This window comes from Mobula hypostoma, chromosome 7, assembly GCF_963921235.1.
Source record: "Mobula hypostoma chromosome 7, sMobHyp1.1, whole genome shotgun sequence".
In the NCBI taxonomy this organism is placed as follows: Eukaryota; Metazoa; Chordata; class Chondrichthyes; order Myliobatiformes; family Myliobatidae; genus Mobula; species Mobula hypostoma.
The window spans coordinates 149,744,330-149,758,235 of record NC_086103.1 but is presented as its reverse complement, the minus strand read 5'-3'; the positions used below and the strand labels follow the sequence as shown (position 1 = coordinate 149,758,235).

At 39.7% G+C, this 13,906-nt stretch overlaps 1 protein-coding gene across 3 annotated transcripts in view; it reads left to right on the top strand.

Moving 5' to 3' along the window:
• LOC134349653 (heat shock protein 105 kDa-like) overlaps positions 1-13,906 on the top strand; it is a 93,771-nt gene that overhangs the window by 63,482 nt on the left and 16,383 nt on the right. For all 3 annotated transcript variants that reach the window (XM_063054277.1, XM_063054276.1, XM_063054278.1), the window contains 5 exons: positions 1,299-1,527; positions 1,915-2,021; positions 2,184-2,317; positions 7,553-7,758; positions 8,512-8,652. In XM_063054277.1, coding sequence (XP_062910347.1) covers positions 1,299-1,527; positions 1,915-2,021; positions 2,184-2,317; positions 7,553-7,758; positions 8,512-8,652 — 817 coding nt within the window. The remainder of the gene's footprint in view (positions 1-1,298; positions 1,528-1,914; positions 2,022-2,183; positions 2,318-7,552; positions 7,759-8,511; positions 8,653-13,906) is intronic.

Here is a 13,906-nt window from a genome sequence, read left to right as displayed (position 1 = left end):
CTATCATTGATAAGTAAGGGCACCTAGATTTTGCATTCATTGAGCATAGCAGAAAGAATGGCATTTACCCCATGTGTCATGAGCACAACAAATTGAGTCTCAATGTGGACAAGACCAAAGAGATGATTAGGAAGGTGTGGGCCAACCACTCTTCACTACATATACTTGGCTCCTGCATGGAGAATTTAGGAGCACCAAGTTTCTGGGCATGCACATAACGGATGATCTCACTTGGTCCCTCAACACCACCTCTTTGCTCTGTACTTCCTGAGGAAATTTAAGTGAGTGAGGCTTCCCCTCCCTGCCATTCTAACCAATTTTTACAGGAGCACCAATGAGAGTACTGTAACCAGCTGCATCACCATCTGGTATGGTTGTTGCAAGACATCTGACATCAAGTCCCTATCTGTCGTCTACCATCAGAGATATTTATCAGGAGTGTTGCATACGCAGGGCACGTGGCATTGTTAATGATCCCTCCCATCCGTCCAGCAATCTCTGTGACCTCCTATTATCAGGAAGGATGGGAAAGAGCTTCTTCCCCCAGGCCATAAATCTGCTGAGCTTCCTGCCACCACCCAGGTCTCATTGCATCTGAAGCGCCAGAAGTACTGTGCTGTTTACTTTTTTAACTTGTGTCGTAAATGCACATTTTTATTTGTGGTAATGGTACTTTATGTGTTTTGTGTGTGCGATAAATATTCTTTGGCGGTGTACATGTGTACGGTTGAATGATGATAAAGTGAAATTGAACTTGATTATCATTTCCCCCTATCACTTCAAGATTTCTTTTAGATTCCTTCCTGAGTGGTTTCCTGTATCATGATGCTGTGGCGGATAGTTTATCCATCCCTAAGGATGAAAATGTTTATTTTCAATCCTAACCTCTAAATCTGGAGATTTCAGGTTTATTTAGTTTAGTTAATTTTACTTTTCCAAGTGTCTTTGTATGAATTAAGTACTACTTCTTGACATTATTCCAGAAACCTTTAGAGCACATTTTCAACTTCAAGTTTTAGTTTTTAATTTCATTATCAACATTTCAGTGTGTTTAATCCATTATAGTTTCCATATCAACAACAAATCTGACTTTGCATTTTAGAAGAAGAATTTATTTAACTCTTGCATCCATCCCACAACGTGAGGGAGTAAAAATCTTTGCATTATGACTCCGTTGCAATGTACAGACATGTGAATTTAAAAGTCTAATGGCTTGTAGAAAGAAGCTGTCCCATAGCCTGTTGATCCTGGCTTGATTTGTATAACTTGAACCACGTGTCAAATCTATATTCCACCAGAGCTCACTTTGAGGAATTATGTGCAAGCCTGCTACAAAGAGTAGAGACAACCCTTGAGTCACTTATGGATCAAACACAGCTGAAACCTGCAGATGTCAGTACAGTTGAAATAATTGGTGGTTCCACGCGTATACCAGCAGTTAAAGAAAGGATAGCAAAATTCTTTGGGAAGATTACCAGCACCAGACTCAACGCAGATGAGGCAGTTGCCAGAGGTTGTGCTTTACAGGTAATAGTCCTGTTAGAATGCTTGTGTTTACTTTTGGCTAGTTCTGCACACTACTGGGAGTTTCAAGCTCCCACCAAATTATTCTAGAATCTAGAAAGATTGCAGATGTATTAGCTATGCAAGTAAGACAATCTTTGGAAGTAATTTTTAAGTATATCGACTTAATGATTAATATTTTGCTGGTATGTAAGCCAATTAAATATTGTTTAAAATAAGGATTATTAATATACTATTGAGCTATTACAGACAGGATAGGGAAAATAGTTCATCTAATATTTACTTGTCTGTATAATTTTTTTTCTTAGATTCATCTGCAATGTGTTTTGAAATTAATGTTAATTCAGTTCATGTAAAAATCCAGATGTATAACTTGATATCTTTTTACAGTGTGCAGTACTTTCTCCTGCTTTCAAAGTGCGTGAATTCTCCATTACTGATGTAATGCCATTCCCAATTTCTCTGAGCTGGAATACGGAAACTGGTGGAGTAGGAGGGTAAGAGAAACTACTCAAGTGGGTTGTTGTTAATTTGCTAATATTTTCCAATAAATTCCTTCAAAACAAAACCATAAAAATACATCACTATGAATCATTAAATAGCTTTTGTCTTTTAAATAGCATTTGCTGAGCTGAAATTCTTTCATTTTTATTTATTAGGATTTGTGAAGTTTATCCCAAAAATCATGCTGTCCCCTTTTCAAAGCTACTCACCTTTTACAGAAAGCATCCATTTGAATTAGAAGCATTTTACAGCAATCCAAACTCACTTCCTTACACAGAGCCAAGAATAGGTAAGTATTTTTCTGTGCTAAAGGTATTTCAGTCTGAAGTTTTTACTGACTTGACTGAGGTAATTACTCTGATTGGAATCTGTGGGTCTTTGAAGCCTGGAAAACTTCCTACTCCCTAAATGAGGAGGCTGAGACAAATTTTTGTACCCGAACTGCACATTGACAGATGTAAGAAAGAAGCCATTTTAAATTTAACAAAAAAGAAAGACGCCGTACACAGATATGAGATAACCTGGCACAGTAGATAATAAAACTTCTGGTTTACCGATCACCTCTTGAGTTGAATTCACAGCAGCATAACTAAACCATTACCTACAACAAGGTGATTCCATTGGAGATAATGATGCCCAAATTATCTAACTAAAGTTAACAACCCTTATCATACCTGGGTTTCTACTTGATTCCAGTAACAAAGTAACCTAATGGTTATGGTTGTTTGAATTTCTTTCCATCCAACTTCTACTTAAAGGGAATAATGGATAGGACTAAAGTTTTTGGGCAATAGTACGATTTAGTGCCAAGTTTTTTTTTCTCTCCTGATGTGTCCCTAGGATGCACTCGTAATGATACAACCATCTGCTATAATCAGAATTTTTGGTGACTGAAAGCCCACTTAGACTGAATACCACCTTCCTTTTGTAAACTTGAGCAAACCTATCAAGTGTCATTTAAACCATTAAAAGTGTTTAAAGGAAAAATGTATATTTTCAAATTTGTTACCAGATTGTTCTAAGAATGAATGTGGTCTGCTGTTTATAGCTTGTGCATCATACTCTTGCTGCAATCTTGGTCAAGTTACAACCAACATTGCTACAATATTAACATATACCCAGTTGTAGAAATGTAGCTGTTATGAAGTATCTACAAATGAAGGATCTATCCAATCTAGCTAGCCACTTTCACAATTTTCTTCATTGGCAGTCATGAAATATCAAAATAGCTTAACCACTGGCTGGGGTTAGGACCATTCAGCTGCACATGACATTACAAATATGGTACAAAGTAATACACATAAAATGCTGGAGGAACTAGCAGGCCAAGTAGCATCTATGGAAAAGAGTAAACGGTCGATGTTTCGGGCCGAGACCCTTCATGAGTCCTGATGAAGGGTCACGGCCCAAAACATCGACTGTTTACACTTTTCAAAAGATGCTGCGTGGTCTGCTGAGTTCCTCCAGCATTTTGTGTGTATTACTTTGATTTCCAGCATCTGCAGATTTTCTCTTGTTTGTGAAATGTGGTACAACTAATAGACAGAAGAGGATGGATATGCTTCTGAAAGAGAAAGTGCAGCAAATGCTCTTCATATTGGTTCTTGGGATAGTGGATTTGTTGTGTTGGAAGAAGTTGAGCAGACTTCTCAAGTTTTAAAGAACAGGAGGTTAAATATTCATTGAAATTTACAGCATTAAGTGGCTTGACAGGATAGTTACACAGAAAGTGTTCCTCTGGTGAGTATTTCCAGAACAACAGCCACCCTATCAAAGTGATAAAATGAGATAAATGACAAAGCAGGAACAAGGAGCTGAATGCAACTTGCCAAGACTAATTTGATAACACTGTGCAAATTGTTGTCATATTAATGGAGAGTTTATGCCATTTTATGTATTATTATAAAATTGTTTGATTGAAATCAGGCCCTGCTTATGAGATTGGTTATACCACCAGAATGAATTAATTACCCCAAGTTCATAATTGATATTTGGTTATACTTGATATCTGTACCCGACTGGAAGCTCAGAGCTTATTCACCCCAAGTTTATGTTAATTGCTTGTTTGTGGACCTAAAGATTATAAAATGTAAACATTTTTATTAGAATGTTTTGCATTTTTAAATGTTTAATTTACCAAAAAGCTGACCCCAAAGTAATTGAGAAATTGTTTTCTTTCAAAAGAACAATTTTAGTTACTTAATTCAGGTAACTGATCACAGTAAAATGTTTTTTTCTGATTAATGCAATTCTCCCGTATTTATTAAAATGCACTTTAAAATCGATGAATATTTCAGAACAAAATTTGAAGTCTGTTAATATTTTTTAAAAATTGGTCAAGTTGCTCTGATGTGACCGAATATGCTGATGATATGAAAGTCTGTCTGTACAGAAAATCATGTTGTTTGAGTAGAGGCTTGGAGGAACAATTTCAAAAAAAACCTGATTTTTGCTTTGTTGGGAAGAAGTTCTGCTCAAAGTAACTTTAAAAAAAAAATGTACGGTAACATTCTGTTAATCCAGCAGCATCAGATTTTGGTGCCAGATTAATGTTGTCATTAAATGTTACTATTCATACTGTAACAATATTGCAGAAGCATTAGCAGTGATCTTTTAAGAACCAATTGATTTTGGAATGGTACTAGGGGACTGGAAAATTGAAAATGTCACTCCACTCTCTAAGAAGGGAGGGAGACAAAAGACCGGAAATTATATGCCAGTGGTTGGCAAGGTGCAGTCCATTATTAAGGATGAGGTATCGGGATACTTGTAAGCACACGTTAAAACAGACCAAAGTCAGCATGGTTTCCTTAAGGGGAAATTTTCCCTGACAAATCTTTTATAATTCTTTTGGGAAGTAACAAGCAGGATAGACGAAGGAGAGCCAGTGGATGTTGGCTACTTGGATTTTCATAAGGGTTTTGACAAGGTGTCACCCATGAGACTGCTAAACAAGATGAGAGCCCATGGTACTACAGGAAAAATAATAGCATAGAAAGAAGTCATAGATAGCATAGATAGGGTCCTGACGAAGGGTCTCGGCCTGAAACGTTGACTGCACCTCTTCCTAGAGATGCTGCCTGGCCTGCTGCGTTCACCAGCAACTTTTATGTGTGTAGCATAGATAGAAGATTGGCTGACTGGCAGAAAACAAAGAGTGGGAATAAGGGGAGCATTTCTGGTTGGCTGCTGGAAACTAGCAGTGTTCTGTGGAATTTGCTACTTTCATGTTTTATGTTAATGATCTGGATGAGAGAACTGGTGTGTTGTGTGGATGATACAAAATGGGTGGGGGGCAGAAGTATATGGTCATGCACTTTGGTAGATGAAATAAAGGCGTAGACAAATTTTTAAATGGGGAGCAAGTTCATAAATTGGAGGTATAAAGAAACTTGGGAGCCCTCATGCAGGATTCTCTGAAGGTTAACTTGCAGGTTGAGTGAGTAGTAAGGAAGGCAAATGCAATGATAGCATTTGTTTTCAGAGGACCAGAATATTAAAAGTAAGCATGTCATTTTGAGGCTTGTTAAGTGATTGGTCAAACTACATTTGGGTATTGTGAGCAGTTTTGACTTGTGTAAGGTTGTTTCTCGATTTCTGTTTGGTATTCAACACTACTACCCCAAAGACCTTGGTGAACAAACTCCTCAGTCGCTGTGCAACTAGTTATTGGACTTCCTAACTAATAGACTTCAGTACTCAGGATGCACAACTGCTTCTCCCTCTCCCATCAGCCTCAATCTGGGTTCCCCCCAGGGCTGTATGTTGAGACTACTGCTGTACACTCTGCCCAGATATGGCTGCATGGCGAAACACCTGAGTAATAATCACATTATCAAGTTCGCCTATGACATGACAGTGGTGGGGCTCATTACCAACAATAATGAGGTGACCTACAGAAAGGAGGCAGGAGAGCTTGAGGCCTGGTGCCAAGCATATGATCTCATCCTCAGTATCAGCAAGACAAAGGAAACGAATATCAACTTCAGGAGAACTCGCACCACTCACACTCCTCCTTACACTGGCGGCACAGTAGCGGAAACTGCAAACAGATTCAAGCTCCTGGGAGTGCACATCTTGCGCACCTTTCTTTGTCCCAGAACATGTTATGCACAGTCAAGAAAGCTCACCTACATTTGTATTTTCTGAGGAAGCTGAAGAGAGCTGGACTATGCATGTGTATATTCCGATCCTGTAGATGTGCTGTAAAGAACATCCTAGCAAACTGCATCACTACATGGTACAGAAAATGCACTGCTGCAGAGAGGAAGGCTCTACAACAGGTAGTCAAAACTGCCCAATGCATCACTGGCATCAGCCTACCCACTAAGTATATATATACATATACAGAAAGGTGCCTCTGAAGGGCCAGTAACGTGAAGGATCTCTGCTGATGGACTTCGTCCCACTCCCTTCAGAAAGGAGGCTACACAGCATCCATATCAGACTCAGAAACAGTTACCTTCCCTAGCAGTAAGGCTGATCAACACCTTCACCCACTAACCCACCCCTCCACACCCCCAATCACTACTGTTTTATTTTCTGTCAGTCACCTTTGTTCACAGTCCCGCGCCTAGTGTCACTTTATGGACATACAATCATTCTATCTATACAAGCTACCTTATGTATTTGTATTCATTTTGTGTTTTTAATTAATGTGTTCTTTATCTCATTGTAGGTTTTTTTTGCACTGCATCAGATCCGGAGTAATAATTTTTTTTGTTCACATACTTGTGTACTGTAAATGACATTAAGTAATCTTGAATCTTTGGGCTCCATATCTAAGAAAAATGTGCTGGCATTGGAGAGGTCCAGAGGAGAATTGCAAGGAACCCTCCAATGAAAGGGTTAATGTATTAGGAGTGTTTGATGGACATGAGTATGTAGTTAGTGGAGTTTAGAAGAATGAGGGGGAATCTCATTGAAACCAACCCAATATTGAAAGGCCTAGATACAATGACGTGGAAGAGATATTTCCAAATGTGGGAGAGTCTAATCGAGAGGATGCAGCTTCAGAATAGAAGGACACCCCTTTGGAACAGGGACAAGGTGGAATTTCTTTAGTCAGAGTGTAGTGAATCTCTGGAATTTTCTGCCAAACTTGGATGTGGACACTGTGTCATTTAGTATATTTAAAGCAGAGGTTGATAGGTTCTTGATTTAGTAAGGGTGTCAAAGGCTGTGAGGAAGAGGCAGGAGAATGGTGTTTGGAGAAGAAATAAATCAGCCATGATCAAGTGGCAGAGCAGACTTGATAGGCCAAGTAGCTGAAATAAAAGGTTACATTTTCAAGTGGTCTCATTGAGATTGAAAGTGCAAGGCGCATAGGGACCCCAGTGAGGTGCAAAATGTGGCCTCGGTGAGTTTGGATGCAAGGCAGAAAATGGAGCCCAGTGAACCAACTAATAAACTGGGATTTCCAAACAGCATCATAGCAGATTACTGTAGTTTTCACAGTATTGCTTTATGATGCATGGGCAATTTTGCATCTTTTTAATCTTTTCATATTAACCTTTTGGTACAGGACAGTATATTATCCACGATGTAGTACCTCAAGCAAATGGTGAAAAGTCCAAAGTGAAGGTGAAAGTATGTGTCAATGATCATGGAATCTTTAGTGTTTCAACGGCATCTATGATTGAGAAGGTGGAAATTTCAGAGAATGAAGCTACTATGGAAACAGATCTGTGCCCCAACACACCTGATCATAAGGTAGAGGATATTGATGAGGTAGGTCCCTTAAAATGATATCCTTGGTCTTTAATTATCACAAATTACTAATTGTCATTGGTTCTTCATCACATAAAATCCATAAGTTACACCACTCTGTGCAAATATCAGAAAATTTCTTAATAATCTACGATATCAAATTAATGCCATGAATAAAGAGAGGTTTCCAATTTCAGTAATTATTTTGCATCTTCTAAAAGATACTAAATTTATAATGGAAGATAAACGTGTATTATACTTTTGAAAAATTACATGGTAAGATGCTAGACATCTGTACACTAACCAAGAACATGCCACTTCAATCTACTGTTTCTAAAATATTGCAGTGGCTTCCTAATTTTACATTTTCAGTGCTTTTTCTAAAGTAACCACTCAACTTGCAGAAAATGGATAATTTTTATCTTCCTGTGATTGTGACTTTGATATTTGGCTTGAGGATTTGCTTTTTGCATACCATAAATTTTAAGTTTGTTTTGGTGGTATAAGTGTTGATGATATTGAACTGGCTTGAAAGATTGATTTCAAATTCTATCAAGGAACATTGTAAAATTGAATTTAGTGAATTCTTGTAATTGTGGCCATGAAAGCTGCAAAAGTTCTACCATTGCTATCTGAATATGAGTCAAACCTCACAATACATGTTTGCATGTAGGAGATATCTTAAAATACCTTTTAATTAGAAGTGATTAATATTGTCAGGCAAAACATTGTTGTTGTTATTAGCTTCTTCCTTTATATTCCATTTCCTTTCAGAACAAGAATCAGTTAGACAGTTCTGAGATTGAAGTTCAGCCCCAAGTACAATCAGATGATCAAGGTTCTCCACAGTCTCTCTCTTCTACTAAAATGGACCAAGAAGAAAATAAAGCTGGAAATGCTGAAACTAACTGCAAGGCAAATGATTCATATTATACTTCAATATCTTACAGAAAACATTTTCTTCAAACTCGATGAAATAATTATTTTTCTTTTTATATGTTAAGAGGAAGAAGGTTGGTAAGGGCAGGAGCAGACACCTTATGATCAAAGACACAGGAAATTTGCAAGATTGAGTGAGGAAGTAGCAGTGAGGAATGAGGAGATTTAACAAGTAAACCGTGTATATCAGTTATCATAGAGAATCAAGAGTTTAGTAAGGATGAAGATCTGAAAGAATTGAGTACAATATTGGAAAAACTGATGATATTAAGTCCTGATGACCTGATCTATATCTGAGTTTTGAAAGAGGTTGCTTTAGAGACAGTAGGTGCTCAGATTATTATCTTCTTCCAAAATTGTGCAGATTATTTTACCTGGGTTAGAGGTTAGCAATTATGATTCCACCGTTTTAAAAGAGAAGAACAACCTGTTAGCTGAATGTCAAGTTGTAGTTATATTGCTGTAATCTATAATAAAAGTTGTAATAAAATAAGATTTTGGGTCTGAAGAGTCCACGGGTTTATGAAATAATTATGTAGATTAATCTGTTCAGTATTCAGCAACCCATGGTATTCAAGATACTATTTCTGCAACTTTCAGTAGTAACCGTCCATAGGAATCCAGGTAGCAAGTGTTTTGCAGCAGATTGAGGAACTAGTTTATAGGATTTTGAGTCTGAGGGGGATTTTCATTTAATGTATTGCTGTATGTGAGTTGCATACCACAAGCAACAACCAAATGGGGCATCATGGTAGTGTAGTTGCTAGAGTAATGCTGTTACAATGCCAGTGACCTGGGTTCAATTCCCACCACTGTCTGGGAAAAATTAGTACTTTCTCCCTGTCACAGCATGGGTTTCCTCCCACATTCCAAAGAGGTACTGATTAGTTGGTTAATTGGCCACATGGGTGTAATTGGGTGGTACAGGCTCATGGGCATGGAGGGCCTGTTACTGTACTATATCTCTAAACTTAAAAAATGTTGTCTCAGCAGATGACTCTTGTCAGGCAAAAGCCAACTTTTACTTTGACATGGTGGCTTGTGTAGCTGGTACAGTACAGAAATAAGATACTATATAGTCAGAGTTATATGACATGGAAATAGGCCCTTCTTGTCTATGCCAACCAAGATGCCCATGTCCCTCTTGAACAAATCTATGTATTTGTTTGAGTCTTTTAGATGCTTATGTACCCATCTCATCCACTTCCTCTGGCAGCTCATTCCATATCAGGACCACCCTTATGTAGGTTTAAAAAATACCTTTCTGGTTCCTATTTAATAACTCCTCCGGCTTAAACTATGGACTCTTCTTGATTCCCCAACTCTGGGGAAAGATTGTGTGTGTGCACCCTGTTCTCTGCCCCTCATGATTTCATACACATCTATGATCATTCCTCATTCTCTTGTGGTCCAATGAATACAATCCCTGCTGACTTAATCTCTATCTATAACTCAGTCCCTTGCATCCCAGCAACATCCTCATAAATCTGTAGCAAAGTTGCATTCTTCCTTATTATTTCTGTACCACTAAGCGAGCAATAAAGAAAGGGAAGCTAGATTATGAAAATAAACTAGCACAAAATATAAAAACAGCAAACGTTTTTCTAATTATATAAAGCGGAAAAGTGTGGCTAAAAGTCAATGTAGGTCTCTTGGAGGGCAAGATGGGAGAATTGATAATTGGATAATGAGAAAATGGCCAAGGCTTTGACTATTTTTGTCTCAGTCTTCACAGTGGAGGACACATCTAACATGCCAAAGAGAGATGCTATGGATGCGATGGGAAGGAAGGACCTCTATATAATAGCTTAATCACTAAAGAGGTACTGCTGAGCAAATTTGTGGGCCTAAAGATAGACAAATCCCCTGGTCCTGATGGAATGTATCCCAGGGTACTGAAAGAAATGGCAGAAGTTGTAGTAGAGGCTTTAGTGATGATTTATCAAAATTCTCTGGAATCTGGGCAGGTCCTGGTGGATTGGAAGATAGTGAATGTCACGCCACTGTTCGAAAAAAGGATGTAGGCAAAAGGCAGGTAAATATAGGCCAGTTAGTTTAACATCTGTAGTTGGGGAAAATGCTTGAAGTTATCATTAAAGAAATAGCAAGCCATATGGAAAGAAATGGATCCATCAGGCAGACGCAGCATGGATTGAGCAAAGGGAGCTCCTGTTTGACAAAATTACTGGAGTTCTTTGAGGATATAACAAGTGCAGTGTATAGAGGGGAACAGATGGACATTATTTACTTGGATTTCCAGAGGGCCTTCGATAAGGTGCCACATAAAAAAAAAACTTGTCCATAAGATAAGGATGCATAGAGTTGGGGGTGATGTATTAACATGGTTAGAGGATTGGTTAATTAATGGGTGTTTTTCCGGTTGGCAATCAGTGGTGAGTGTTGTGCCGTAGTGGTCGGTGCTGGGCTGGCAACTGTTCACCATATACATTAATGATCTGCAAGAGGGGACCGAGTGTAGTGTATCTAAATTTGCTGATGGTACAAAATTCAGCGGCAAAGTAAATTGTGCAGAAGATACAGATAGTCTGCAGAGATATAGATAGGTTAAGTGAGTGGGAAAGAGTCTGGCAGATGGAGTACAACATTGGTAAATGTGAGGTCATCCACTTTGGAGGGAAAAATGGAAGAGCAGGTTATTATTTAAATGGTAAAAGATTGCAGCATGCTGCTGTGCAGAGGGACTTGGGAGCACTTGTGCATGAATCACAAAAGGTTGGTTTGCAGTTGCAGCAGGCTATCAAGAAGGACCGGCAACTGTTCACCATATACATTAATGATCTGGAAGAGGGGACTGAGTGTAGTGTATCTAGGTTTGCTGGTAATACTAAGTTGAGTGTGAAAGCAAATTGTGCAGAGCAGTGGTCCCCAACCACCGGGCTGCGGACTGGTACTGGGCTGCAAAGCATGTGCTACCGGGCCGCGGGGAAACGATATGAGTCAGCTACACCTTTCCTCATTCACTATCACGTCCACTGTTGGAACTTGAATGCACGCGAGGTCATTACCCACGCGTCATCCATGTCAGTGCGGGAAGAAGATCAAGTCCTTGAGCTTGCAAATGACGGTGGGCTGAAAAGTATGTTTGACATAACATCTCTGCCGGCATTCCGGATCAAAGTCAAGGTTGAATATCCTGAGACAGCCACGAAAGTACTGAAAACGTTGCTTCCATTTCCAACATCATATCTCTGCGAAGCGGGCTTTTCTGCAATGAATGCAACGAAAACTAAATTGCGAAATAGATTGGACACAAGGAACCCCCTTCGAGTATCGCTGTCTCACATCACCCCTTGATAGGACCGTGTTGTTGCAGGAAAACAAGCCCAGGGCTCCCACTGATTCAGCGATATTGGTGTGTTGCAATGATTTTATATGTTCATATGGGGAAAATATGCGCTGTGTGCTTAATATTAAATTTGTTAGATAAACCTGTTTAGAAACGAAATTGAGTGTATTAGCCACTTATAAGTGACTTAGTTGACTTATCACCTATATTCTGGTCGTGATTAACACCCGCCCCCCCAACGGTGGGCCGGTCCGCAAGAATATTGTCAATATTAAGCTGGTCCGCAGTGCAGGAATGGTTGGGGACCCCTGGTGCAGTGGATACGGAGAGTCTGCAGAGAGATATAGAAAGGTTAAGTGAGTGGGACTGGCAGATGGAGTACAATGTTGGTAAATGTGAGGTCATCCACTTTGGAAGGGAAAATGGAAGAGCAGGTTATTATTTAAATGGTAAAAAATTGCAGCATGCTGCTGTGCAGAGGGACTTGGGAGCACTTGTGCATGAATCACAAAAGGTTGGTTTGCAGTTGCAGCAGGCTATCAAGAAGGACCATTTCCCTCAATAACAGTATACTGTTTTGGATACTGTTGGTGGGAGCGACCTACCAGAGGAAAGCTGCAGCAACCCTAGTCTCTGGCACTGAGTCTGGCTCTGTAGTTCAGAAGTGAAGTGGGGGAGAAGGCGAGAGCCATGTTGATAGGGAACTCAGTAGTTGGATATATTGAGCATGGGTCAGTACATGAAAGTACAATTTGGCCATTACAGAGACTTGCTTGTCATGAGGGTAGGAATGGCTGCTGGATGTTCTGGGGTTCAGATATTTCAGAAAGGGATAGGGATGGGGGGTGTAAAAGAGCTGGGGAGTGACATTACCAATCAGGAATAGTACACTGGCTGCAGAAAGGAAGAATGTTGTGGAGGGGTTATCTACTAAATCAGTGTGGGTAGAAGTTAGAAGAAAGGAAGTAATCACAGTGTTGGGAGTATTTTATAGAATCCCCCTCCCTCCCCAGTTGCAACATGATCTTTGCATCTTCACTGGCCACGAGTAGTACTAGATGATTGCCTTGCCTTGCACCCTTAACTTCTGGTGGAGTTGTCGGGGCGCTGTCATGTCAAGCTTTGCACCAGTCTGTTCCATCTGTCATGGTTGTGTGCCAGAGCCTGGGTCACCGCAAATGTTTTCCCTGTCCATTCTTTAATGTTGTCCGTCCATCCTTTCCTTTGTCTACCTCTCCTTCTTTTCCCCTCCACAGGTCCTTGTAGAATGGTCTTTGCAAGGCCAATGGATCTTGTTACATGGCCATACCAACTCAGCTTTCTTTCCTTCACCGTTCTGAGAAGGTCTTCATGGGGGCCAATGTGGTGCTGGATGGTCTTGCGGACCTGGTCATTTGTGATGTGGTATGAGATGCCCAAGATGTTGCGATAGCATCTCATTTCCAATGCCTGTATCTTCCTCTGTAGCTCTGCTGTGAGGGTCCATGTCTCACATGCGTACAGGAAGATGGAGAATATCAATGCACGCAGGAGTCTGATCTTGTACTTCATGGTGATGTTGCTGTCCCTCCATATTGTCTTGAGTTTAGATAATATAGTTTAGCACTATCTAAACTCTAAACTAGATGATTAGAGGGTGGCAAATGTTATTCCTTTGTTCAAGAAAGGGAATAGGGATAACCCTGGGAATCATAGACCAGTGAGTCTTACTTTAGTAGAAGGCAAATTATTTAACATTTTTAAAGGCAAGATTTGTGAGCATTTGGAAAAGCATAGAATGATTGGAGATGGTCAGCATGGCTTTGTAACGAGCAGGTCATGCACCTCACAAGCCTGAGTGAATTCTTTGAGGCTGTAGCAAAATCCATTGTTGAAGTTAGAGCAGTTGAATTGATGTTTGATGAGGCTCCCCACGGTAGGTTC